Source organism: Vidua chalybeata, chromosome 21 (genome assembly GCF_026979565.1).
Source record: "Vidua chalybeata isolate OUT-0048 chromosome 21, bVidCha1 merged haplotype, whole genome shotgun sequence".
Lineage (NCBI taxonomy): Eukaryota > Metazoa > Chordata > Aves > Passeriformes > Viduidae > Vidua > Vidua chalybeata.
In genome coordinates, this window is record NC_071550.1 from 8,804,975 (window position 1) to 8,830,827 (window position 25,853).

At 53.4% G+C, this 25,853-nt stretch overlaps 1 protein-coding gene across 1 annotated transcript in view; it reads left to right on the top strand.

The window, feature by feature from the left end:
* The window catches only part of WHRN (whirlin), a 52,928-nt gene that overhangs the window by 1,315 nt on the left and 25,760 nt on the right, over positions 1-25,853 (top strand). The window contains exon 2 of the mRNA XM_053962369.1: positions 14,775-14,990. Within this exon, the coding sequence (XP_053818344.1) occupies positions 14,775-14,990 (216 nt within the window). The remainder of the gene's footprint in view (positions 1-14,774; positions 14,991-25,853) is intronic.

Below are 25,853 nucleotides of genomic sequence, written 5' to 3' on the forward strand. Positions count from 1 at the left end.
AGCAGATCCCCGATTCCCCTCTGAATGTTCCAGGGGGAGAAGGAGAACGGTTACACAACTGAACTGAGGGCTCCCGCTCTCCCAGCACGGCTCCACATGCCCCGGAGACCTGTTGTAGCCCATAACAGCATCGACGGCTATCGATAAAAGCTTTAATGTGGGGGGAGAACTCCATAAACTGTGGGATTTTCGCCTGAAACGCGGGGTTCTGAGGCAAATCCAGGTCTGAGTGTCCCAAACCATCCCCAGAGCTGATCCTGTGGCTGGTGGGTTCCGCTCGGAATGTTCCCGAGGCACAAACCTATCGAGCTGGAGAATCGACTTTTAGAGCAGCAATTTGTAGGCAGCGTATGGAGAGCTGGGATCTGGCGTGACAAGGCTGTTTTCCAGCTGTTTGTGCTTTAATTTTTCCATAATAAGCTAAAGTGGTTCTGTTGGGAGCCTGTTCCATGTGGAGCCTCCCTCTGACAGAACATTAATCTTGCACAGCTTTGAACACTTCTTCCCTGCCGACCTGTGTGTTCCCTGCCCCGGCTTTAAATCAGTGCCCTGGGCAAGGGCACGACTTCCAGGCTGGAAATGAGTGCCTGGTAATCCTGAGAGCAGAGGAAAGGTTTGTAGGAATTATTTTCCTCTTGTTCCTAAAGCTAGGACAACAGCAGGGTAAGCTTTCAGTTGTTAGTGTGCAATTTCGTGGCTTGGAGATTGCAACCCCCACATATTTTGTTATGGCATTGGGATGGAGAGGAACCAGGTGTCAGGAATGCTCTACTCCATGACTTCATCTCCAATTCATCCCACTCTGCTGGGTAATTCACATCACTTTCTATTTGTTCTCTAATATAATGTAATTGATGCCTTTTAGACATTATTAATTTTGAGTGAAACTAAGTGCTTCCTGCACAGAAATAATTCCTGGGGGACGTGGCTTGCCAAGAGCTATATTTTCTTAATATGCTCCTGATAGGAAAAAGCAGCTTAGAAATTGTCTCCTTGTGAGCTGAACTTCTTTCAGCAATAAATTCATCACTTGCCCTGTGCTGGCACCTTCTTGAGCTCCTGGGCTGTTTTCGCATCTGGGAAGGGTTTTTATGACCCACGTCGTGGTGGTGGAAACGTTTTGCTTGGGAAGAGCGGCAGAGTGATTGACAGTACACCTCTAATAAATCCTTGGGAGATTCTAAAATGAACCAAGTGTTGATTTGCCCTCAGATGCTGTGTTAGGGAAAGGGGAATTAAGAGATCGCCTTCAGCGATGCTCAAGGGCAGCATTTGAAGATTTAAGGTACAAATACCTCAGCCTGATGTTTTGGGTGTCATTCAGAGTGTCAGAGCTGCAGGGACAAGAGGTGGTGATGGGTGGCTTGGTTTTGTGCTCTCTGCTTCCCCTTGAAACCTGGGATCTGGGCCACTGGCAGCTCTGCAAAGGCCCCTGGCTGTGGTCTGGTGTCCTGAGGCAGAGCCAACCTCGCTGTGTCCTGCCCTCCCCACTGCTGGCTCTTGGTTTGCCCTGCAGTGGGGCAGTGGAGAGGGAAACATCAGCTCCCTTGGTCAGAGCTTGGTGCTCACAACGCCAGGACTGGGGATTTGATCCCTTTCTTGGCTGTTCACTCAAGAGTTGGACTCGATGATCCTTGTGATGCCTTCCAACTCAGAACATTCTGTGATAAACCAGAGCTGGGTTTGTCCTGGAATTCGTGCACACGCTGTATTTGGGGTCAAACAGAGAGAGAGAGCTGAGAAGAGAGACTTTGCTAACACAAGCCCCTGGCTGTGTGGCTGATCTCTCAGACACTCTCAGCTCCAGAGGAGGGGCTGTGCCGAGCCCCCCCGGCCAGAACGTGTCAGATCGGAGCTGAGCCCCGCTCCCTGCGTGCGCAGCGATGCTCCGGCTCCTGCGGCGCTGCCCCGCCTGTCCTGCAGCCAGCAGCTGTCTGAGCAGGGAGCCCTGCTGTCCATCGCAGGCACGGCGTGCTGTGCTGACACAAGTTGTCAGAGCTCGTTCCTGGGGCCAGCGCAGGGCTCGGGAAAGCTCCCGGGCTGAGCGTGACAAACCCCGAGCCACGGATCCGCTCGGTGCCCGCCGGGGTGCTCGAGGTGCCCGGCTGTGGCTGTGGCAGCTGCTCAGGCAGAGCGGGGAATAAATGCAATGTCTGGATTTGTTTGTGCAGCCTGGGATGAGCGTTCCCACGGCAGCCACTGCGTTCCTTTTCCAAGTCGTGGTGGCTCTGTTGCCTTTCCGTGCGTGTCTGGCTGTGCAGGAGCAGCCCAGCTGCTTTTCTCCCTTCCTGGAGGATGCTGGCAGTGGGGTAGCAGCAATTTCTGTTCACTCCTGGAATTTTCAGGCATCACTCAGTGATGCACCCAGAGTGAATCGTGGCAGCAGATGAGAACTGCCACAACACTGGGCTAAGTGACCTGTGTGATGACCCAGCTCAAAACTCACTGCTGGCCTGTCACCACTGCACTGGTGTTTGCAGATGTTTTCAGCACAAATTAGATAAAAAGTGACATTCTGACTTAAACCACAAGATTAGCTCAGCACTCCAAATCAATTCCCTCAATGACCAGCTCCTTAACCTTTACGTGAGCACGGGAATTTTATGCCTTGTCTGCTCTGAGCTCGGCTGTTCCATCCAAATCCAAATTAAATGACTCCATTACAATTACAGCTCCATCATTGCAGCATTCATGAGTGCACTTTAGCAAAAGATCACCAGCATTTGAATTATGGGGTAAGTGGAGAAGTTTGTGTTGTCTGCCATATTTTTAGAGCTCGCTTGGCTTTTATCAGCCTTGCTATTTAGAACATTATATTATGTCTATACACTATATATATTTTTTTATTTTACTATTTATGGTGTATATGCTGCTATATTTTAGCATATATTGCTATATTTTAGCAGTTGTGCTGAAAGTTTGTATTGATGAGCTGTCATGTGTTATCCAGAGGATTTAAAATCAAGGTGCTCGTGGCTTTAGACTATCAATATTTTACCAGGGAGGTGTTTCCCCAATGCTCTGGGGTTGGCATTAAATTCACACTCCTTTCTCCCCCACTCCTTACCTTTCTTGCTTTGCTGTAGGTTTTTATGTCCTTTGAATAAAAAGATATTTAGGGAGAGAGGGGATGACAGAAAGTGAAAACTGGAAAAATTCCTGATTTAGGATTTGGCTTAATGAGCTACACCAGCCCCAAAGAGCTGCACTGGTCCCACCACTGGCCCAGCTGTTCCTGGCAGATCTGGATCAGCTTGAGCAAAATCCCCAAAACTCCACTAATTTGGATGTGCTGGGCTTGGGGAGTTTGGTTCTTTGGTGTTGGTGTAAATCTGTGATGGCTTTGCCAAAGTCACTGGGCTGGAACTGAGTTTATTCTGGAGGAACTGGAGTAGTTCAAGTGCCCTGGCTTGGGTTTTTCATCTGTGGAGAGAGGCTGGAGGGGGCTGGGGAAAGCTTGGGATGAGGCTGAGGAGGCAGAGGGGTCCAGGATGTGGCACTGCCAGCCTGTCCTGTGTCCCTGTGACAGCCCTGCCTGGGAAGGGAGGGAGGGGGATCACATCCAGGGGGGTCTCATCCTCCCCCTGGCCTGTGAGGGAAGGGGATTGCATCAGGGGGTACCACATCACAGCCCAGCCTGGGATAGAGGAGGATCTCATCCCCAGCCAGCACCATCTCTCTGCTCCAGCAGTGCTTTTCACTCCCTCCAGCCTTTCCATCTCCTGCTCTGATGGAAGTGTCAAGTGGGCATCTAAAAATAATTAAAAAGAGATTAAAATTCCTTCTACATCCCATTACTGTGGGCTTTCCTGCTGGCAAACAAGGTGATCTCTTCAGAGATTGTAATATTTCATAAGAAAGGACCCCAGGTGTGGGACTGCTAAAGCACGTCTGAGAAATGACAGCAGAGATGTGCAGTCCTGAGCCTCAGACACATTTAGAGCCATTTTTCTTTCCAGCCAGCTTCCAATAAAGCAAATTTCAGGTCATTGTTTCTTGTGGTGCCCAATTAATTGATCACCATGACCTGACACTGCTTATTCAATCACCACAGTGCTGGGGGCACGGCTCAGAGCAATGAGTGCAGCTCGGTTTGGTTGGGTTTTGGCCCTTCCAAGTGCTTGGAGCTGTGATGATCAGCCAGAGCCAGGCTGGGATGGCTGAGGGGTAAAGGCAATTCATTGATCCCTGATTCTGTGAAGATTTCAGCCCTGTTCCTTTAACTGCTGCGTGCTCATTGCAGGCTCTGTGTTTTTAGAAGGCACTGAAGAAAGAGGCTTGAAACTTCTCCCCTTCCTGAGGGAGCTGGAGCATGGAAAAGGAGGATGTGACTAGCATCCACCCCAATAGTTAGAGTGGTAATTGCTTCCTGCATCTCTGCATCTGCTCAGAAACAAAAAGCCCAAAACTGCACCAAAAAAAGCACTCACAGCTTAAAAGGCAGGTGCTGTGTGATGCCAGGGGCTCCTACTGTGCCCTTCTGTCCTGCAAAGAGTTTCCATGTCAGCTCCTGCAGTCTGCTGGACTCGGAGGGAGAGGGTGGAAAGTGTAAAGGCACCAGGATCTCCCTCTGGGAAAAAGGAGGAGGAAAAATGGTCACTCTTGAGCTTGGAGGCATCTGCATTTAAAATGACTTTTAAAGCTCCTTGAGGGGGAGGGCTGATGGCAGTGGAAGGGCTGCTCCTGGTTCCAGGGCCACATCTGGAGCTGTGGTGGAGCAGGTTTGAGCACTGGAGCTCACCTGGAGCTGCCCACGGTGCTGCTGCCCTGTCACTGGGAGCTCCAAAGGAATTCCTGCTGCCACTTGGGCTGGGGTGAAGCTGCACTCCCAGCCCGGGGCTGTGGGAACGTGGGCTTGGCTGCTCCACCTGGCTTAGGAGTCGCTTCAATTTGCTGCTCTGCCACCGTTTTCCCTCAGTGGGCAAGTTCCTTAGTCATCTGTTTCCCTTCATTTCACCAGCAAATCACAATCAGCCCTAATGAAATCAAACGACTTTATACTGATGCAAAAGATTGGAATGAGGGCCTTAATCTCTCCTCTCCTCATAATGCAGGGATGATAGGACTTGGCACCAGGACTGGCTTGTTCATCAGGGTTAGCATTGTCAGGGCATCCTGGAGCTCTTGCAGCATCAGTGTTATTTAGTGGGCTCCTTGTAAATAAACAGTTTTGCCTCAGCAGAGAAATTGATAAGATAACCTGGAGGATAAAAGCTTATTTCCTTCTAGTGGCCTTTGGAAGAAAACAAAAGCGTCAGAACTGGTGAATTAAAATATCCTTTACCCAGTTCCCCTGTCCTCAGGGAAGAGGATGGATTTTCTTGACACTTTCCCCAGTGCCACAGAGAATTATTCAGCTCCAAATGCCCTCAGTTAAAGTGACAAAGCACCTGCTGATGTGATTTACCTTGGGTTCTTTTGACTGGATGCTCTGTGCGTTCTCCCTGCCGGGAGCACCAGGTGCTTGGTGAGTGCAGGTGAAGCAGAGCCCTGCAGGAGCTCTGGTCCTGCCTCTTGCTGGGCTCAGGGATTGCCTCGGAGCCCCTCGGGGTGGGAGAGGCTGGAGGGGGCTCTGCTCTGGGCAGAGATGTCCTCGATGCTTCATCCAGCATCTTCCTCACCTCCCCACAATGATTCTTCCAAAATTTTTCCAGCCAGGAATTGAGCCTGTTTAGACAATATGGCCTTGTCTGATGGCATTGTCATATTTGGACAATATGGTGCTTCACATCACTCCTTTCAGCCTTGCTTGGTGTGGAGCAGAACGAGAAGACCCGAGGAAGCAGGAGGCAGTGCTTTAATCGGCATTTCCCTTATGCCTCCCCCCCCTGCCCTGAAAGCACCCAAACAGCTTTGGGTTTGCTTTGTTTCCACAATTATCTGGAGTTTTCTGCTGGTTTTAGAGTTGTCCCGGGCTTGCCTGAGGGCTGCACTGGGCAGGGACCAGTGGAGGGGTGGGAGGTTGCAGAGTGGGGATGGGGTGGTGTCAGCCCATGGAGGGCTTGGGGAGAAGGTGCTGGAGCTAAGATTTCACTTGACCTTTCCCGGTGAAAGGGACATGGGCTTCCCGATGCCTTGGGGCTAAATGTGTGCAATCACCATAATTATACATCGATTTGCATTGATTTGCATAAGTGCCTCTACTTGAAAGCCCAACTGCTGTCCTTTGCCTTGGGAGGGGGGGAGAGGTTGGACTGTGCCTCCTGCAACTCCGTTTGTCCTCCTGCAGGGAGTGTCACCCCTGCGTCACCGGTGTCACCCCGGGGTCACCTCTGTGTCACCCCTGCATCCCCGGTGTCACTCCTGCATCCCCTGGACCCTGGTACCCGCTGCTGTCCCTCCATCTGTGCTTCCCTCAGCCTCCTTCTGTGTCCTGCTCTCCCCTCCTGCCTCTGGGTCACCTTCTCCCGTTCCACTTCTCTCTGTTCCTCCCACGTCACAGCACTCCAGGTCCCGGTTCCTCTGCTCACATCCAGCTCCCTGTGCTTTGTCAGGCAACGTGGGGCTGGGATAGATTTAAAATCATGGAATCCCAGACTGGTTCGGGTTGGAAGGGATGTTAAAGCTCATCCAGTTCCATAGGTAGGGACACCTTCCACTATCCCAGGCTGCTCCAAGCCCTGTCCAACCTGGCCTTGGACACTGCCAGGGATCCAGGGGCAGCCCCAGCTGCTCTGGGCAACACTTGTTCCAAAATATCTCTCTGCAGTCTGGGGCAGGGACAGTCTCTCCTTGCTTCACCTGGCAAATTTGGCCTTAACCAGGTGTGCAGTGGGAGCTGCAATAGCCTTTTATCCATCCTGCCTGCAGCTGATCCCGGGAGCAAACGTTCTGGGGACAGGAAATCCTGTGCCTGCTGTCCTGGCTTGGCAGAGGAGCATTTTATCTGATGTGGCTCACTCCCTCTCCTGTAAAAGCTCCTGCTCCCCTCCCCAGCAGCCACAGGGAGCTGCTTCATTCCCCCTAGCAGCAGGATTGTTTTGCTCAGTCCATCTGATCCCACAAGCTTAAACCCCCTGAGTCCAGCAGGAGCACCCTGGCATGGAGCAGGAGATAGCGGCTGGACAAACTTCTGCCATCGCTCCCTGCGCGCTGCGGAACGCGCTGTAAAAGCTCCCCCTGCCTCCCTCCTGCGGAACTGATGCCTTGTGCGGGCTGCCCTGGAACAGAGGCTGGACAGAGCTAAAGAATAAAGCAGGGATTTATTCAAAGGCCTCCATGGATCCACCTTGGGCAGCACCAGAGCCCAGCCAGGGCTGCACCCAAGAGGAACCAAAATGGTCCCAAAATGCACGAGCGCTCCCGGGGGCTCTCACTGGGATCAGCTCTGCTCCATTTGCACCTTGCAGTTCATTGTCCCATTCCAGCTTTAGCCCAGGCACTCCCATCCTGCTTGTTTTTCTCTCTCCAGCCCACGCTGTTTGTGCTCCTGGGCCTGAGATTTGGATCATTTGTCCTTGGTGCCCAGCTGGAGCAGGAATTGTTTTGTGTCCCTGCTCTGTGCACAGAGCTCACCATCCCCTCATGTGAAGCCCAGACCCACAGACTAAAGCAGCTCAGAATGTGAAAAATAGAAAAACTCAAACCTGAGGCATCAGCATCTCAGTATTTCTTTCTCTTTGCAGCTTTGTTTCTAAACCTGTGCCTTACTTTTTGGAGACATGTTGCCAAATTCCTGGTGCTTTGCTGGTTGATAGCCTCTGCACTGACCTTTGGAGCTCGCCAGCAGAGCGATGCCCATTATCCCGTGCCCATTATCCCATGCCCATTATCCCGTGCCCATTATCCCATGCCCATTATCCCGTGCCCATTATCCCGTGCCCATTATCCCATGCCCATTATCCCGTGCCCATTATCCCCTGCCCATTATCCCGTGCCCATTATCCCAAAGCCAAACCAGCTCCTCTCCTGCCGGGAGGAAAAGCAGCTGGAGGCTGTGCCGAGGGGGAGGATGGCTCATGGTTAATGCTCCCAGTATCCAACTGGGACCTTCCCACTCTGACCTCCACGGGAGCCGGCTGCTCCTTTATTAGGGGGAGGTGAGGTGAGGGGCCTGTCCCTGCCAGCGGCAGCTTCGGGCAGGCTGCCAGGAGCATCCTGGAGATTCATTGCCTTCATTTCTGGCATCTGTGCTCCTTCTGGGGGGATTTTTGGAGGTGTTTTTACACAGCCTCTCAGGGCCGTTGGGAAGTGGGGAATAAGAGGGAGGAAATGGTGAAAATGGGAGAGGGAAGCCCTCAGTGATGTGAGACCTGCAGGGTTTCAGAAGGGTGGTAGCTGTCTCTCTGGATCCTAGGAAAGAACATGATGTACTGGGAGCTGTTTGGGTTTTATGGGGGTTTTTGAAGGCAGCTGTGGCACATGAGATGTGTGTTTCCTTTTTTGATCAGTTTAAACGATCTCCTTCCCTCTCAGAGTGCTTGACAGATAATTAAATAGAGTGTTGTTAGGGGATCAGTGGCCTCATGGAATCAATCTGCCCCTCTCTCTGGCACTCGCTGCTTCTGCTGACATTTCTGGGCAGTTGGTGACTGTTTCCCTGCTAAAGGTTTTGGCACTAATTCCCAGATTCACATCAATGATTTCTTCAAGCTGGGCTGCTGGCAGGTGAGCTTGCACACTGTGCTGCCAGCCCTAAATCTCCCACCCCATGGTCCTCAAACACATCAGAGATGGGGCAAAGCCAAATCTTCTCTGAGGCTGCAAATCCCTGCAATGGCTTGAGAAAGGAGATGGAAATGCAGCCTGCACTGTCTGATTCTGTACAGGGCACTAAGGAGGTGGAATTTGTTATTTAGGGGTGGCTGGGTGAGGTTCAGTGTGCCCCTCATGTCCCAGAAAACTCCCAGGATGAGTTCTGCTGTGGCTTGGGGCGGGGGGTGTATCTCTGCAGTCAGTGCACACAGCACGCTTTGTGTGTCTGGGAGGAAAAAGTTTTCCCTTGTAGAATTCCCACCCAGAGCCTGTCCCTTGTGATGTCCCCCTGTGCTGGGGCCACCTCAAATCCTCTGTCCAGTTCTGGGCCTGTCAGTTTGGGAAGGACCCTGAGGGGCTGGAGCGTGTCCGGGGCAGGGAACGGAGCTGGGAAGGGGCTGGAGCCCCAGGAGAGGCTGAGGGAGCTGGGAAGGGGCTCAGCCTGGAGAAAAGGAGGCTCAGGGGGGACCTTGTGGCTCTGCACAGCTCCTGACAGGAGGGGACAGCCGGGGGGTCGGGCTGTGCTCCAGGGAACAGGGACAGGAGGAGAGGGAACGGCCTCAGGGGAGGCTCAGGGTGGGCATCAGCAGGGATTTCTTCACTGAAAGGGTGGGCAGGGATTGGCAGGGGCTGCCTAGGAAGGTTTGGAGTCCCAGGAATTCCTGGAGTTGGCACTCAGAGCTCTGGGCTGGGGACAAGGTGGGGATTGGTCACACCTTGGATGTGATGGTCTGGGAGGTCTTTTCTAACTTCAGTGATTCTGGAATTCTGTGATTAGAACTCTACTGAAAAGCTTCTCCTTTTGTCCCAGGAAGCTGGGATGATCTGCATGGTCTGTGGGGGCAGGTTCTGGCCCTGCTGTGGTGCCTTCATAAGAGGGCTGGCAGCAAAATCGACATGGGAGGGCTGGTGCCAGCCTGGTGGCACTGTGGCACCTCGCTGGGAATGGGGACAGCGAAGTGCCCAAAGCCTGAGCAGCAGCTGGGCACAGGGACCAGCAGGATAAAGGCTTCCAAGGGGGGAGGACACAGTGGGGAAACCTTCTTTGGGCTCCTGTCCCAGTGCTCAGAAGTTCTTCCTCATGTCCAGGTGGAACTTCCTGGCATCAGTTCCTGCCCATTCCTCTTGTCCCCACTGCTGGGCCCCTGGAGCAGAACCTGAGCCCTGCTCTGAGCCCTCCCTGCACACAGGGCTGAGGTCTGGCCTTGGTAAAACCTGGGGGGAAAAAAAAACCCAAAATAGAGGGGAAGTGCAGCATTTCTCACTATGCAGGGAGATGGATGGAAACTCTGCTCTCCTGCAGCTCAGCACAGCAGCTGCTGGTGGATTCTGCCCTGGTTTGGATGCAGGTGGAAGCTTCTCCCACTTGGCTCACCTGGTGCCTCATCACTCTGCAGCTCCTGGTGCCAAGTGCTTTGTTAAAGCCTGGTTCAGAGTGTGGCTGCACAAAAGTTTTGTAGATGTGTGCCAGATCCTGTCCCCAAGCCTGCTGTCCTTCAGTGTGGAACACCTGCTGTGCTGTTATCCTGGGGAAACTGAGGGAAAGCTGCTTCCCTCTCATCCCCTCTCACAGCCGTGGCAGCTGCAGTTTAAAGAGCTGCTTCCTGATGGACACAAAGCTTCCTGGAAGCTCAGATGTTTGAGCAGAACTGACTCTAGTGGTCACCTGTGGCAGGCACATTCTTCTCTCTCTCAGGGTTTTTTCATAGAGGAGCACAGAGAGAAGAAAGAGAAAACAATTTCTATTTCTGCTCCTTATTTTTCCCATGTAGAATGTATCGGGAGAATTGTTTACCTGGGAAAAACAAGGAGCAGAAATAGAAATTGTTTTCTCTTTCTTCTCTCTGTGCTCCTCTATGAAAAAACCCTGAGAGAGAGAAGAATGTGCCTGCCACAGTCACCAGGTTGCGGAAGGGGTTTGCACCCTCACAGGGAAGAGTTTCTTCCCACTCTCCAACCTAATTCTACCATCCCTCAGCGTGAAGCCATTCCCCCTTGTCCTATTACTACATAATCCCTCTAGAAGTCCCTTAAAAGTTTTTTGTGGGTGTCACTGTCCTCCCCCACCTGTGATCGCCCGAAGGGTCTCCAAAAATTGCAGGCCAGGAGGTGACCTGGTCCAAAAGGTGTGTTCTGAAGGGCTTCTCAGTGAGGGAGGCTCTCTGATGGGCTCCTCTTGCAGCCTGCCCTGGGCATGAGCAGGGAGGGTTTTCTGGGAAGGAAACTGTGCTGGACAGGAAACTGCTTCTCACTGAGTCCAGGAGGGGCCTCGGTAAATGTAGAAAGGGCTCTGCAGAGTGTCACCAGCCTGCTGCAGCGCCACCTCTCCGGGAGACACTGTCACCAGCCCTGTCCTGCTGGGCACTCCCAGCTTCTGCTCCCTCCCGTGTCCCCTCTTGGATGGAGGCTGCCAGGGAGCCCTGGCTCTGTGCAGCTGCTCCCCTCCCCTCGGGCTCTCTGCTGTCACCTTCATGCATAAAACATCTCCCTGAGCCCAGATCCCCGCTCCTGGTGGCCCTGTCAAGGGAGCTGCAGGGGGACATAAAAATCCCCGTGTAAATCTCTGGCCTCTCATCCCTGCTAATCTCCCTGTGCCTCCAGAGAGCAGCTCTGCTGCCGTGCCTGCCCTGCCAGGGGATGACATTTGGCTGAGGCTGAATGGCTCTGCCAGGCTGCATCAGCCACCCCTGCCCTGTCCCCCGGGCAGCTGTGACACTCCAGGGTGCCCGGGGTGGAACCAGCCTGTGTCCACTCCCTGCTCCTGTGCCCGCTCCCTGCTCCTGTGCCCGGTCCCTGCTCCTGTGCCCAGTCCCTGCTCCTGTGCCCAGTCCCTGCTCCTGTGCCCGCTCCCTGCTCCTGTGCCCAATCCCTGCTCCTGTGCCCAATCCCTGCTCCTGTGCCCAATCCCTGCTCCTGTGCCCAATCCCTGCTCCTGTGCCCAGTCCCTGCTCCTGTGCCCAATCCCTGCTCCTGTGCCCGCTCCCTGCTCCTGTGCCCAATCCCTGCTCCTGTGCCCAGTCCCTGCTCCTGTGCCCAGTCCCTGCTCCTGTGCCCAATCCCTGCTCCTGTGCCCAGTCCCTGCTCCTGTGCCCGCTCCCTGCTCCTGTGCCCAGTCCCTGCTCCTGTGCCCGCTCCCTCCTCCTGTGCCCACTCCCTGCTCCTGTGCCCGCTCCCTGCTCCTGTGCCCAGTCCCTGCTCCTGTGCCCGCTCCCTGCTCCTGTGCCCAGTCCCTGCTCCTGTGCCCGCTCCCTCCTCCTGTGTCCACTCCCTGCTCCTGTGCCCGCTCCCTGCTCCTGTGCCCAATCCCTGCTCCTGTGCCCAATCCCTGCTCCTGTGCCCAGTCCCTGCTCCTGTGCCCAATCCCTGCTCCTGTGCCCTGTCCCTGCTCCTGTGCCCAGTCCGTGCTCCTGTGCCCAGTCCGTGCTCCTGTGCCCGCTCCCTGCTCCTGTGCCCAATCCCTGCTCCTGTGCCCTGTCCCTGCTCCTGTGCCCAGTCCGTGCTCCTGTGCCCGCTCCCTGCTCCTGTGCCCACTCCCTGCTCCTGTGCCCGCTCCCTGTTCCTGTGCCCGGTCCCTGCTCCTGTGCCCACTCCCTGCTCCTGTGCCCAATCCCTGCTCCTGTGCCCAATCCCTGCTCCTGTGCCCTGTCCCTGCTCCTGTGCCCAGTCCCTGCTCCTGTGCCCAATCCCTGCTCCTGTGCCCAGTCCCTGCTCCTGTGCCCAATCCCTGCTCCTGTGCCCAGTCCGTGCTCCTGTGCCCGCTCCCTGCTCCTGTGCCCAATCCCTGCTCCTGTGCCCAGTCCCTGCTCCTGTGCCCAATCCCTGCTCCTGTGCCCAGTCCCTGCTCCTGTGCCCACTCCCTGCCCTCGTGCCTCGAGTCTCTCCTGTGGGGTACAAACCCCGAGGGTTTCCTTTGCTCCTTCTCCTCCCTGCCAGGATGGATTCTCTGGGGAAGGGAGGGAAGGGGATCCCTGTGCCATGTCCAGTCTTTCTCTAAACACCTCCAGGAATGGGCACTCCAAACCTCCCTGGGCAGCCCCTGCCAATCCCTGCCCACCCTTTCCATGGGGAAATTCCTGCTGATGTCCACCCTGAGCCTGCCCTGGCCCAGTCTGGGGCCGTTCCCTCTCCTCCTGTCCCTGTTCCTTGGAGCAGAGCCCGACCCCCCCGGCTGTCCCCTCCTGTCAGGAGCTGTGCAGAGCCACAAGGTCCCCCCTGAGCCTCCTTTGCTCCAGGCTGAGCCCCTTCCCAGCTCCCTCAGCCTCTCCTGGGGCTCCAGCCCCTTCCCAGCTCCATTCCCTGCCCTGGACACGCTCCAGTTCTTCCTTTGAGGGGCCCAGAGCTGGACACAGGTACAGGGGTACAGTGATGTTCTGCAGACTCCAAAGAGGTTTTATGGAGACAGCTCCAGTTTGGATGAACAAAGAACACTTCAGGGGGTCCTGTACCCCATCTGACAGGGATCCCTTGCCCTGGTAGCTCTGGGGTAGGTGAGAAGGGTCCCAGCCACCACCAGCTCATTGATTTCCGTGGAGTTCAGCCCATGCTGAGCCTGGCTGTATGGCAGCTTTGGCTCAGGAAGCTGCTCTGTCCCTGAAGCCTGGCACAGCCACGGTGCCCATGGGAGAGTGGGCAGAGGGCTCAGAACCTGCTCCATCATCCCAGAGAGACCTGGGCAGGATGGAGCATGGGGAGCACCTGTGACAGCCCAGCTGAGTGCCTGCAGGGAGGCAGGAGATCCCAGCAGGGACGTGTTTGAGGGCCTGGGAGGCTGCAGGAACGGGGGCTGGAGCTGGGGAGCAGCCCAGGAGGGTGAATGCAGTGCGGGTGTCCCCACTGGTTTTGCAGCCCTTGTGCCAGCCCTCAGGCACATGGTGACCTTGGGAACATGTGACAAGTTTGCAGCCAAGTCGCTGTGTGTGATGGAGATGCTGAGCTGGGCTTAGAGCTGGATTCTCTGTGGCTCTGGCAGGGAGGAGCAGCAGTGCTGCCAGCTCAGGGCTGGGATGCAGCCAGCCCACTATTACTGACAATTTTACCCTTTCCTGAGGAGCTGCTGGTTTTAGTTCTTCCAGCCACAAGCTTTGCTCAGCAGCTTCTCTGCTCAGTGGGGACAGGAGACCTTGCAGGGCAGCTCATCAAAATGATGTATACATGGGAAAAAAAAACCAAACACCTTTCTGAGAGCAGATCTGCAGTGCTGATGTCCCTGAGGCCTCTGGAGGGATCAGCACTTACAGCTGTCCCCAGGGAGAGCTCCTCCAAGTTAATTGAAGTTTCTGTGTCAGCTTCTCACAGTGGAAGCTGGAGGGGCAGAGAAGTGATTGCAAATCACCTCCTCTGGCCCCCAAGGTCATCTCTGTGCGTGCTGGTTTAAGTGTGAGTATGTATTTAGTAATTATTCCTCCCATTAATTGACTGCTTCTGCTGGGGCAGGCAGTGGTACCTCAGTGCCTGAATTTCTGGGAGTGCTGTCCATGTTCCCTGGAGGCACCAGGAGCTTTTCCAATGGCAGAGGCTGGAGCTGTGGGGACAGAGCTGGGGCTGAGCTGAGGCTTTTCCCACACTGGTTTTGTCTGCTGCCAGCACGGTCATTGAGAGGCTGATATCCACATTCAGCCTGGAGGGGAAGGCTTCAGAGAGACCTTGGAGCACTTTGCAGTGCCTAAAGGGGCTCCAGAGAGCTGGAGAGGACCTGGGACAAGGGTCAGTGCTGCTCTCCCCCAGCACTGCTCCCTGTCCTGCTCTGACTCCTCTCCAGAGCTGCAGGAGCTGCTCAGTCCCGAGTTCAGCCCATCCTGGCCATGGCTCTGCCCACCTCACCTCCCCACTCTGCTCTTTCCTGGCTGATGGGAAAGCTTTTCTCTGTGTTTTCCCAGCAGCAGAGTGTTTTCTCTTTGCCTTCACTCTGTTGCAGCCAGGAGAGAACAGAAAAATCCCAGCTTTTAATGCAGCTCCATCATTCAGCTGATGGCTGCAGAGGAGCTGGAGATCTTGAAGCCTCCAGCAGTGCAAAGCTGTGTCTGTCTGAAGCCCGGGTGGCCCTGTGGCCATTAACCCCTTGTCCTTGCCCTGTCTTCCAGGTGCTGAAGGGCTGCAAGAAGCTGAACCTGGCGGTGCACTCGGTGGGGCGCATCCCGGGGGGCTACGTCACCAACCACATCTACACCTGGGTGGACCCCCAGGGCCGCAGCGTGTCCCCCCCCACGGGGCTGCCCCACCACCAGAACAGCTCCCTGCGCAGGGACAGCGAGAAGAGGAGCCACCTGCAGCTCCTGCAGGAGGGCGATGAGAAGAAGGTGAGTATTGGAAATGCAGCTGAACCCGGTGGGAAGAAATGCTGATGTCTGACTCCAGTTCAGAAGGCTGAATGATTTCTTTGTTGTAACTGTACTATAATACATTTAAATAGTTTTAAATACATATAAAACTATACTATAATACATTTACATATACTAAAATGCATTTAAAATACTATATACTATTTAAAGGAGATACTAAAACTACAAACCTACTTTTGTAACTACTGTATCTAACTCACAACTCCTGACCCTCTCTGAGAGCCCAGGCACAGGTGGGTTGGATTGGCCACCAGGCTCAAACAAACCTCACCAGAATCCAACCAGGCAATCACCCCAGGGAAACAATTCTCTAAACACATCCCACATGGGAAAAACAAGGAGCAGAAATAAAAATTTTCTTTCTTCTCTCTGTGCACCTCTATGAAAAAATCTTGAGAGAGAGAAGAATGTGCCTGCCACAGGTGAGCAAAGGGGGATCAGACACAGCCCTGGGGCCTCTTTCCCTTGCAGGTCCCAGCCCTCTTTGTCCCCCTGGCCTTGTCCCCTGTGTCATTCTGCACTGGGCTGGCTCTCCTGTAGCAGCCTGGTTTTCTCCCTTGGGTGTAGCTTTGCCCCCAGGATCCCTGGAGGATGGGATGGGTTGGCTTTGTTCCTGTTTGGCACAGGAAGGAGAAGCTGGGCTGAAGGGCAGGAATTGTCCAGGGAAGGTCCTGCCAGGAGCAGCCACCAAAGCAGGAGTGGGTTTTAAGGCTTTTCCCAACAGGTTGTTTGTCTGGACATTGAGGGACTGACATGTCCAGCCTGGAGAAAAGCTCTAGGGGACACCTCAGAGCCCCTTCCAGGGCCTAAAGGGACTCCAGGAGAGATGGAGAGGGACTGGGGACAAGGCATGGAGGGACAGGACACAGGGAATGGCTCCCACTGCCAGAGGGCAGGGATGGATGGGATATTGGGAATCAGGAATTGTTCCCTGGGAGGGTGGGCAGGCCCTGGCACAGGGTGCCCAGAGCAGCTGTGGCTGCCCCTGGATCCCTGGCAGTGCCCAAGGCCAGGCTGGACAGGGCTGGGAGTGACCTGGGACAGTGGAAGTGTCCCTGCCATGGCAGGGGTGGCACTGGATGGGCTTTAATCTGTGTCACTTGTGGAGGGCTGGATGTCAGAGTGCATTCCTGCCCTTCCTCCTGCAGTTCAGATCTTTCCTCAGATATTCTGTGAGGCTTTCTTGGGTCTCTTGGCAGTTCTGTCTTAGTAAAAAAACATAACCTCCCCCCCAGTCCTTCTCTTCTACAAATACTCTAAAATAAACCAGATTATTTTCCTTTTCTTTTGGGGGAGAGGCAGCCTGAGTGAAAACCTTGGTGAGGGAAAAAGGAGCAGGGAAGGGAATGGCTCCTGCAGCGACACCAGGGCAGTGTGGCCAGTGCTGGGCCTGGGTCCTGGGCCTCTGACAGAAGGAAACCATCAGCACATCAAATTTCCAGCCCTGCTCCCTTGCTGTGAGCTGCCCTCCTTTAAGCAGCCCTTGGTGTAAGGGAAGCCAGCACAGGCTGCTCGAGCTGCAGTATTTGATCTCAGGGATTTGATGTCTCCTCTCCCTCACACTTCCCACGCCAGCCAGGCCTGCAGAGGTGTCACTGCAGAGTCACAGTGCTCAGGTGCCCGTGGAGTGAGGGACAGAGGGACAGGGAGCCTCATCCTATACAAGCAGGATGGGGTGTTTCCACCACATGGAATATGTTTCCAATAATGTTTCCACCACACTGGAAATGGAATATCAAAGTACTGTCCTAGGAATCAGCTCTGCCTTCCCAAAGACACAGAATTGCTTGGAGCCTTGACTGTTTCCATCCTTTTGTCCTGATATCACTTTGTCTGTGCCCAAAATGTCCTCAGCTCCTGGAAACACTCTGGAAGGGTCTGTGAGCTTCCCATCTCAGCCAGAGGGAGAGAAAAATCTAATACAGCATGAGGCAGTTTGCTGATGAAATATTCATGTGGGCCACAAGGGAGAAGGGCCTATTATTTTTATTTTAAGGAGAGGAGAAAAGCAGGCTCTGCTGGCTGCTGTCCCCACCCCCTGCCACCCAGTGTCACCTTGACAGAGCAGCAGCAGCAGCTCTGGGCAGCTGTGGGGAGTTGTTTCTGTGCACATCCTTCCTTCAGTCCTCGCTCTGTGTGGATGTGAAAGGCTCAGCAAGCTGGAGCTGAGCATCCCCTGCCTCTGTCTCAGCCTCGTGTGGTCCTGGCCACTTGTGAGCCCTGGGAAGATGTGCCAGCCCTGCTGGGCTCCTGCCCTTCCTGCTGTGGGCACCTTTGCCCAGGTGTGAGGAGTGGCTCCTCCCAGATCTGCACTTGTGTCCTTCCATTCCTTGGTGCTGCTCCACACGGGCAGGCAGCCCTTTGGCTTCTTCAGAGAACCCCTTCGGGACTGGAAAGGACCTTAAAGCTCATCCTGCCATGGGCAGGGACACCTCCCACTGTCCCAGGCTGCTCCAGCCTGGCCTTGGGCACTGCCAGGGATCCAGGGGCAGCCCCAGCTGCTCTGGGCACCCTGTGCCAGGGCCTGCCCACCCTCACAGGGAACAATTCCTGATTCCCAATATCCCATCCATCCCTGCCCTCTGGCAGCTTAAAGCCATTCCCTGTGTCCTGTCACTCCAGGCCCTTGTAAATTGTCTCTCTCCATCTTTCCTGTCAGCCCCTTCAGGCCCTGCAAGGCCACACTGAGCTCACCCCAAAGCTTCTCCTCTCCAGGTGAACAATGCCAGCTGTGCCAGCCTTCCCTCCCAGCAGAGCTGCTCCATCCCTCTGATCCCCTGGTGCCTGCTCTGGATCTCTGCAGCAGATTTCACACTCTGAGCCCAGGACAGGGGGCTGAGGCCCCTCTGTTAACCTGGGGAGAATCCATGACAACTGCAGGAAATCTTTAAAGCTCTCAGTGATGGAGGAGTGTTCAACCTCCTCCTGGTGACACGCCAGCAGGGACATTGGTCACTGCCTTTAGTGCACAAGGCTTGGCTTGCACTTTGCAGTGGCCTCCACTCCTGATTTCCCGTCTGTAAGAGCAGAAAAAAAGAAAATTACTGCTGCTAGCACTCTGAAATGCTCGAGGCTGCCCAGACACCTCTGTGTCCAGGGCTGCCTTGCTGTGCCAGCTGGTGGTGGGAGAAATTCCCCTGATCCAAGGCTCTGGCAGCGAGCAGAGCCTGCCCTGGCTGTGTTGGGCAGGGCTTATTTGGTGGGACATTGTAAACGCAGCTGAACCCGGTGGGATGAAATGCTGATGTCTGCCTTTAGTTCAGGAGGCTGAATGATTTCTTTATTATAACTGTACTATAATATATTAATATATTATTTAAAGGAGATATTAAAGTTACAAACTTGCTTGTTCTAACTACCATATCTGACTGACTACATCTCCTGACCCTCTCTGAGAGTGCAGGCACAGGTGGGTTGGATTGGCCACCAGGCTCAAACAATCCTCACCAGAATCCAACCAAGCAATCACCCCAGGGAAACAATTCTCCAAACACATTCCACATGGGAAAAAACAAGGAGCAGAAATAGAAATTGTTTTCTCTTTCTTTCCTCTCATGGTGCTGCTCTATGAAAAAATCTTGAGAGAAAAAGAAATGTGCTTACCACAGTGGGACATTTTCTGCACACAGGCTGCAGGGCATGGATGAGCTGAGCTGCTGTGGCCTGAATTACTGAGCACCATAGAGGGGTGAAAACGTGTCCCAGAACAGGGGAACAGCCTGCCTCCAGTTTTTCCCCTTTGTATTTGTATGTGTAAATTTATAGGTAGCTACAGATAATTAATTAACTGCTGAAAGTGGGGTTATTCTGTTCACAAAAAATGCAAATAAGTGCAACACATCCCTGGTTCATTCAGCCCAGTCAATCAGAACTGACAGGCATTGTTTGATTTGTGGGTGGTTTTACATTCTGAGAGCAGAATTAGTTGGTTATTTTTTATTTTAAATCCCACTCTCTCCTATTTCTAATCCATCTGAATGTCCTGGAATGAATGTGGCAAAGCTTTCAACCAGGCTTTGGGGAAGTGTTGCTTTTGGACATGAAATGAGTACACAGAAGCTTGGAAAGTTCAAAAGAGAAAAAGACCCAGTTTCATTCAAACACCTGGTGTTTATAGAATTCCAAAGGTGACCGTGGATTGGAGGATGGAATTCCCACCTCTCCAACCACACTGGCCCAAAGATCAATCAATCATTTCTCTCCACACAGACAGAAATATGTAAACTATTCTATTTATAAGTGAAATTGTGTGGGAACTCTGACTCTCAAACATGTAAACATCATCAGAAGGCTAAAGAAGTTTTATGAGACCTTTAAAACTTTCAAAAGATCTATAAAAGAAAACCTAACACTTTTAAAAATCAGGGCAACAGGGAAGCAGAGCAGAGCAGCTCCAGCCTGCAGGAGGCTGGAGTGTTGTAACCCAGCCAGCAAATCCACTGCCACAGCCCAGCTGCAACACCTCTGGAGTCAAAGGGACATTCCCAGCCTTCCCAAGATTCAATTCAAGGCTGCTGGAGGCATCTGGCGTTCTTCAGGCACTGGAATATCCCTGCCTGGCTGCCTCTTCCCCCAGCACATCTGCATGCCTGGAGGGATGGGTTTGTCACTGAGTTTAAGGGGTTGGTTATGCCGAGGCTGAAGGATTTCTTATCCAAAGGCATGAAATGGAAAGCAGCAGTGAGGTGTGTGATGGTGTAACTGACCCATCCAGGGATCTGTGGGGTCATCCTGGTGGGATGAGGTGTGGGACAGGGTGGGTGGGCTCTGTCTGACCTCGGGTGCCTTTGGGCAGTGTGCTCCAGCTCCAGAGGCAACGCTCCCAGCCTGGGGCCTTGGCCACGTGTTCCTGTGGACACTGGGATTCCTCCACTTCCAGCTGTGGAAGAATCCTCACCAAAGGGATTTGGGGATGGGGATTTGGCAGCTGGCTTGGCTCTCCCCATCCCCTTCCAGGCAGAATCCAGCCTGCCCCGAGCTCGGGTCCGGGGCTGTTCTGGGTGTGCTGAGATCTGGGCCAGGTTTTCAGTGTAGACCTGACCTAGCACTGGAGAAGGGAGCTGAGGACGAAGGGAATGTTGGGCTGAAGGAACTGCTGGCAGCTTCAGCCTGTGATTGTGCAAGGTGTTGCAGATCCTTGTTTTCCATGGCTGTGCTGTGTGCGGCAGGTGCTGTATTTCCCAAATTTAGCATTTCCCTGGAGCTGTAATTGGTGAATGCAGTGTCTCATCAGAGCCCTGTGCCCGCAGGGGGAATCCCCAGTGGTCAGGAAGTGTGAAAGGAAAGGTTTGCAATAGTGCAAAGCTCTGGGAAATGTTACTGGAGCCAGGCTAGACAGAACAGCAGGTGACAGCCCCCAGCCCCATCCCAGGATGTCACAGCCTGCTGGAAAGCTGGGACCTGCTTCCCGTGCTCACCTTCTGCTCCAGAACACTTGGATTTTTATTGCCTGTCCAGGCTTAGAGTCCTCTGGACTTGTCACAGCAGCAGCAAGAGCTGTTTGTGCCGTGAATTGTCATTGATGGACTTCTGGGATTGACAGCTTATTTCATTAAAAGCACTTTGGAAACCCTCAGACAGCGAAAACTCAGCGGTGCTGCTGAGCTGGGAGGAAGATGAAGTGTGCAAAGCACTCTGGCAGTGCTGGGCTGTGAGCTCTCTGAGAAGCACCATTCCATCAGCTGAATTGGTGCCTTAATGTGCTTATTGCCAGGGGAACTGCTTATTCCTGCAAGCTTTTGGTGCAGCAGAAGGAAAAAAAACATAATAAAGAGAGTGTGAATATCTCCTCAGCTTCAGGCAGTTCTGGAGCCAAAAGTAGCGGTAATTATTATTTTAAAAAAATAAAATATCTGTGCTGATATTGCGTGGCTTGAATGTTTGAGACACTGCTGGTGACTACTTGAGCATGAAGGATAAGAGATGCAGGAGAGGGAAGGAAGGATTTCTCTCTATTAGTCTGTAATGACATTTGCAGTGTGAATGATCCTGCTCCCCACGTCTCTCACTGTTTGCTTGCTCTGACCTTGCTGGGGTTTGATTTTGTTTGCGGCTTGAAGGGTATCCAGGCTCGTGGGGGGCTGGTTTAGTTCCCTGTGGGACTGGAATATGGGATGGGAGCCACTGGTGCACCAGTGTCCTGGGGATTAAAGGCAGGCAATGATTTGGGTTGGAAAGGACCTTTAAATCCCATCTAATCCAACCCCCTGCAGCGAGTAGGGGCATCTTCAGCTACATCAGAGCCACATCCAGCCTGCCCTTCAATCTTTCTAGGAGACCCTTCTGCCTCAGGCATTCTGTAGCTCTGTCCCAGCAGAGTTACCCAAAAATGCCCTTTGTGTCACACCCCAGCCCACCCTCAGGGCAGCAGTTCCACCTCTTGGTTATTTCAGGCACTTTTGATGCCTTGAGAAGGCTGCCCTAGAACAGAGATTGGACAGAGCTGAAGAATAAAGCAGGGATTTATTCAAAGGCCTCCATGGATCCACCTTGGGCAGCACCAGAGCCCAGCCAGGGCTGCACCCAAGAGGAACCAAAATGGTCCCAAAATGCACGAGCGCTCCCGGGGGCTCTCACTGGGATCAGCTCTGCTCCATTTGCACCTTGCAGTTCATTGTCCCATTCCAGCTTTAGCCCATGCACTCCCATCCTGCTTGTTTTTCTCTCTCCAGCCCACGCTGTTTGTGCCCCTGGGCCTGAGATTTGGATCATTTGTCCTTGGTGCCCAGCTGGAGCAGGAATTGTTTTGTGTCCCTGCTCTGTGCACAGAGCTCACCATCCCCTCATGTGAAGCCCAGACCCACAGACTAAAGCAGCTCAGAATGTGAAAAATAGAAAAGCTCAAACCTGAGGCATCACTTGAAGTAGGAGCAGCACCAAAAGTGGCAGCTGGTGTGTGAGCCAAGCCTGCCCCGTGGGAGCAGCCCTGTGCTCTGTGTCACCTGCCAGCCCTGGGAGCCGCTCCCTGTCCCCAGTGCTGGGTGCTGGGTGGCAGCCCAAGTCCTGCTGTGGCCTTGGGGAGCTGCCCTGGGCAGGGGGTGACAGCTCTGTGGGACAGCTCTGGTGGCCCTGGCACCCCCCAGCTGCCCCTGCTAAAGTCTGTGAGGCAGCTCTGCCTCCCCACACTCGCTGTGTGCAGGATGTCTAGACACAAACTGTGTTGTTTCCTTGGGAAGCAGGAGGAGGATGAGCTCTGCCAGCCTCCCGAGGACATTCCTTATGTTGTGTGGCAGCAGTATCAGCCTGGAAATATCTGCCAGCATGGCTGGAACCTCCTCAGCCACACAGCTGTGTGCTGAGCCGTACTGGGGCTGGCTAATTCCTGTCTGAGAGGCCTTTTTCTAATGGCGAAATTGAATCTGTCAACAGGTAATTCCATAAAGCCAGGCAGAAGAAATCCTGTGCAGGAATCAGCTCGGAGCAAGTGCCTCACTGATGATGGCATCTTTTTTCCCCCTTAATTTCCTGCTACAGGAGATGGCAGATGTTTCAGTATTGAAACAGAAATTAAAACTGTGACCTTGGACTTCCAAATGGTCTGTGCGATGCACGCAGGAGTCTCCTGGGGCTGGCACAGCCTGGGGATGGCACAGGGAAGGAGGTGGGCACTGGGCAGTGATGTGCTGTGGGAATGCCTGGCAAGGTGTGGGGGATGGCTTTGCCTGGGTGTTGCTGTGCCTCCAGGACCTGATGGGGCTCCAGGAGAGCTGGAGAGGGACTGGGGACAAGGACATGGAATGACAGGACACAGGGAACAGCTTTAAGCTGAAGGATGATAGAATTAGATGGGATACTGGGGAGAAGTCCTTCCCTGGCAGGGTGGGCAGGCCCTGGCACAGGGTGCCCAGAGCAGCTGGGGCTGCCCCTGGATCCCTGGCAGTGCCCAAGGCCAGGCTGGACAGGGCTGGGAGCAGCCTGGGGCAGTGGGAGGTGTCCCTGCCATGGCAGGGGTGGGACTGGATGAGCTTTAAGGTCTTTTCCAACCCCAAGCATTCTATTATGTGGGATGTCCTCAGTTTCCCCCACAGAACAGCTGCCCTTGTTTGCTGCCTGGTTTAGGATGGTGTCAGGACAGCCTGGATTTAGGAGCTCAGAGTGATCCCAGCTCTCCCTGAGGGATGTCACAGCTTCTCACCCTGAGGGAGCTTCAGCCAGGGGGGAGAGTAGAAGCATAAAGTGGAAATGGCACCAAAATTCCCTCTTTGGTCCAAGCCATGGCACTGGAGTGTTAATCACACATGTGCCAGCCTGAATGGAAGGGCTTGGCCCAGGGAATGCTGTGTTGAGGGTGGGTTCCCAGAGGGGCCCTGGATCACCACTGGGAACCACTGGGAACATCAGCCTGGTCACAGGTTTAGCTCCCTCCTTGGACACAGCTGGGCTTGTGCTTCAGTGTCAGCCCCGAGCTGTGTGTGGGCTGTGGGGCCAGGCTGGCAGGAGTGTGACAATGGGACAATGTGACAATGGGACAGCCAGCATGGCAGGGCCACCCCTCCTGTCACCACCCCTGACTGTGCCCATCACTGGAGACAGAGACCCTTGGGAAGGAGAGTGCAAATTGTGTCCTGTGGTCCCTGAGCCCTTGGCATGGAGTGGCCCAGCCTTTGCTTCATCCTGGCAATCAGCCTGTCCCTCCATTGCTCCTTTGATCCCTTAGGATTTGAGCTTTTCTATTTTCCATATATTTGCAACCCTGCAGTTCTTTAGTGTAGAACTCTAAACTCCACACACAGTGGGAGCTGCTGCTTTCCCAGTTTGGGCAGACACAACAATTCCTCTCCAGGCCTGGCAATCAAGGACACCTCACTGCCTCAGGCCTCCAGAGATGGAAACAAAAGTGACTTGGGGGGAGCAAACTTGGGGTCAATGACTTCATTAGCTGAAGCTGGAATTGGCAGATGAACCCCCAATATGCAAATGGGCCAAACTTATAAAAGTGTGAAACCCGTGACCCATTGTCCATTTTGGGTGTAGCCCCTGGGGGGCTTTGTCTGCCCAAAATGTACCTGAAGGGCCTTCAATAAATATTCCTGCTTTTTATTCCCTTAATTTTGCCTGGCCTCTGTTTTTAGGTAGCCCCAAAAAGGCCTCGCTTCCCTCCCCAGCAGTCTGTCCCTTCCCCAGCCATTCCCGAAATCTGTAGTGTGTCCCTGAGCTGGCTGTTCCCTGCTGTTCCCTGCTGTTCCCTGCTGCTCCCTGCTCTCTGCCACGCTGTTCCCAGCAGCTCCTGCTGCAGGGTTCATTCAGGGAGCTGCAGCTATTAGCTGATTAAGAGATGCAATTAAGCCTTGAGCAGCCCAACTTTCTGGGCTGCCAGCAGCGATGCGTTTTCCAGGTTTGCACACACAGCTTGGGTTTGCTGGTTTTTGTGGCTCCAGGGTTTCTGTATCCATGCCTCTCCTGCCTCTGGAAGTGCAGACATCCTGTGACAGCCCTTGGAGGTATTTTATGGATTGGTGGGATCCCCTCTCAGTCCTCTCTTCTCCAGACAAATCTTTCCTCGTCAGAAACTCCCTCTCACCTGATGCCTTGAGATTTTAGCCTTTATATTTTTCACCCCCTGTGCTGCATCAGTGCCTAACTCTAAACTCCATATATAAAGTGTTAGTGAATTGTCTCCACATTTTGGTCAGACAAAACACAGCAGCTCACGTGGCAGCACCTCATGAGCAGAGGGACATCTCTGGGGGTATCTCTTCCTCCATCTGATGCTCTCCCCACGTGGGGGGGAGCAGCTTCTCAGCTTACCAGGATAGTGTTAAAGGGAAATGGAAATGTCTGCGTGCAGAGCTGCCCCTCCTGGAGCTAACCCCAGCACATATAAATGTCATTCAGGGACTTACAGAGGGAATTTTGGCATTCCCACTCCATTCTGACGTGATCTGTGATTCCAGGCACCTTGCTGCATTTCTCCTACTTGTGTTTATTCTCCAAACTGGGGGATTTTTTGAGAGGCACAGCCACGGTGGGGGTGAAAAGCTTACAGCAGGGAAATCCTAAACGCCATCAGACAGACTGGGAGATAACAGCACTTCAGAAAAGTTGAATATTTTCCTCATTTTCAAAAACACTCAGCCGAGTGTTCTGTGGTCCAGAGCAAGGCTTCCCTGTGAAGAGAAAACCAAAGTGCCCTTGGATGTGACAGACAGCTGCTCCTTTGGGGGGGTTCAGTGCCCAGCTCATCTCTCCTGCCTGAAGCATGAAGGTCTCTATAATTCCTTTATAATCCTTCAATGCCAAAATTGTTTCCAGCACTTTCTGCCCTTTAAAGCAGGGAAAGGAAACCCAGGGAACACCGGGTTTTTCAGAGAAGGATGCTGGTACAGGTAGCTGATGCTTTACAATTCTTATTCCAGCTTTGCATCCATTTCTCTAAATCCAAAATGTGGAGCCTTAGGTGGATTTGTGTCCTGCTGCTGACTTCTGTGTTTCTATCACCAACACAGAAAATGGGTTTTCAATACCAGCCCCTCTAAGGGTGGCCTGAATTCCCTCTGTGGTGCTGTGTCCTCTAGAAAGATGGATTAATTACTGACTTGAAGCTGGGAATTATTTTTCCATCCAGGTAAATGTGCAAGATTTTGGTTTGACTGCAGTGAAGGGCTTTAAATATAAAAGCCCTTCACAAGCAGTTTGTTTCTGGTTGTTTCTATCAGTGTGAAACACATTTTGGCTTTTCTCATTTGTTTTTATTCCTGCTGTCTGCTTTTCTCCAGAAGTGACTCAAAACTTGGGAGCAAAGCAAAAAAATAACCCTGGAGTTATTCATTTAAAAAGTGTCATGCAGCAAGTGAACAAAGGCCATTTTAAATGGAGAGTCCT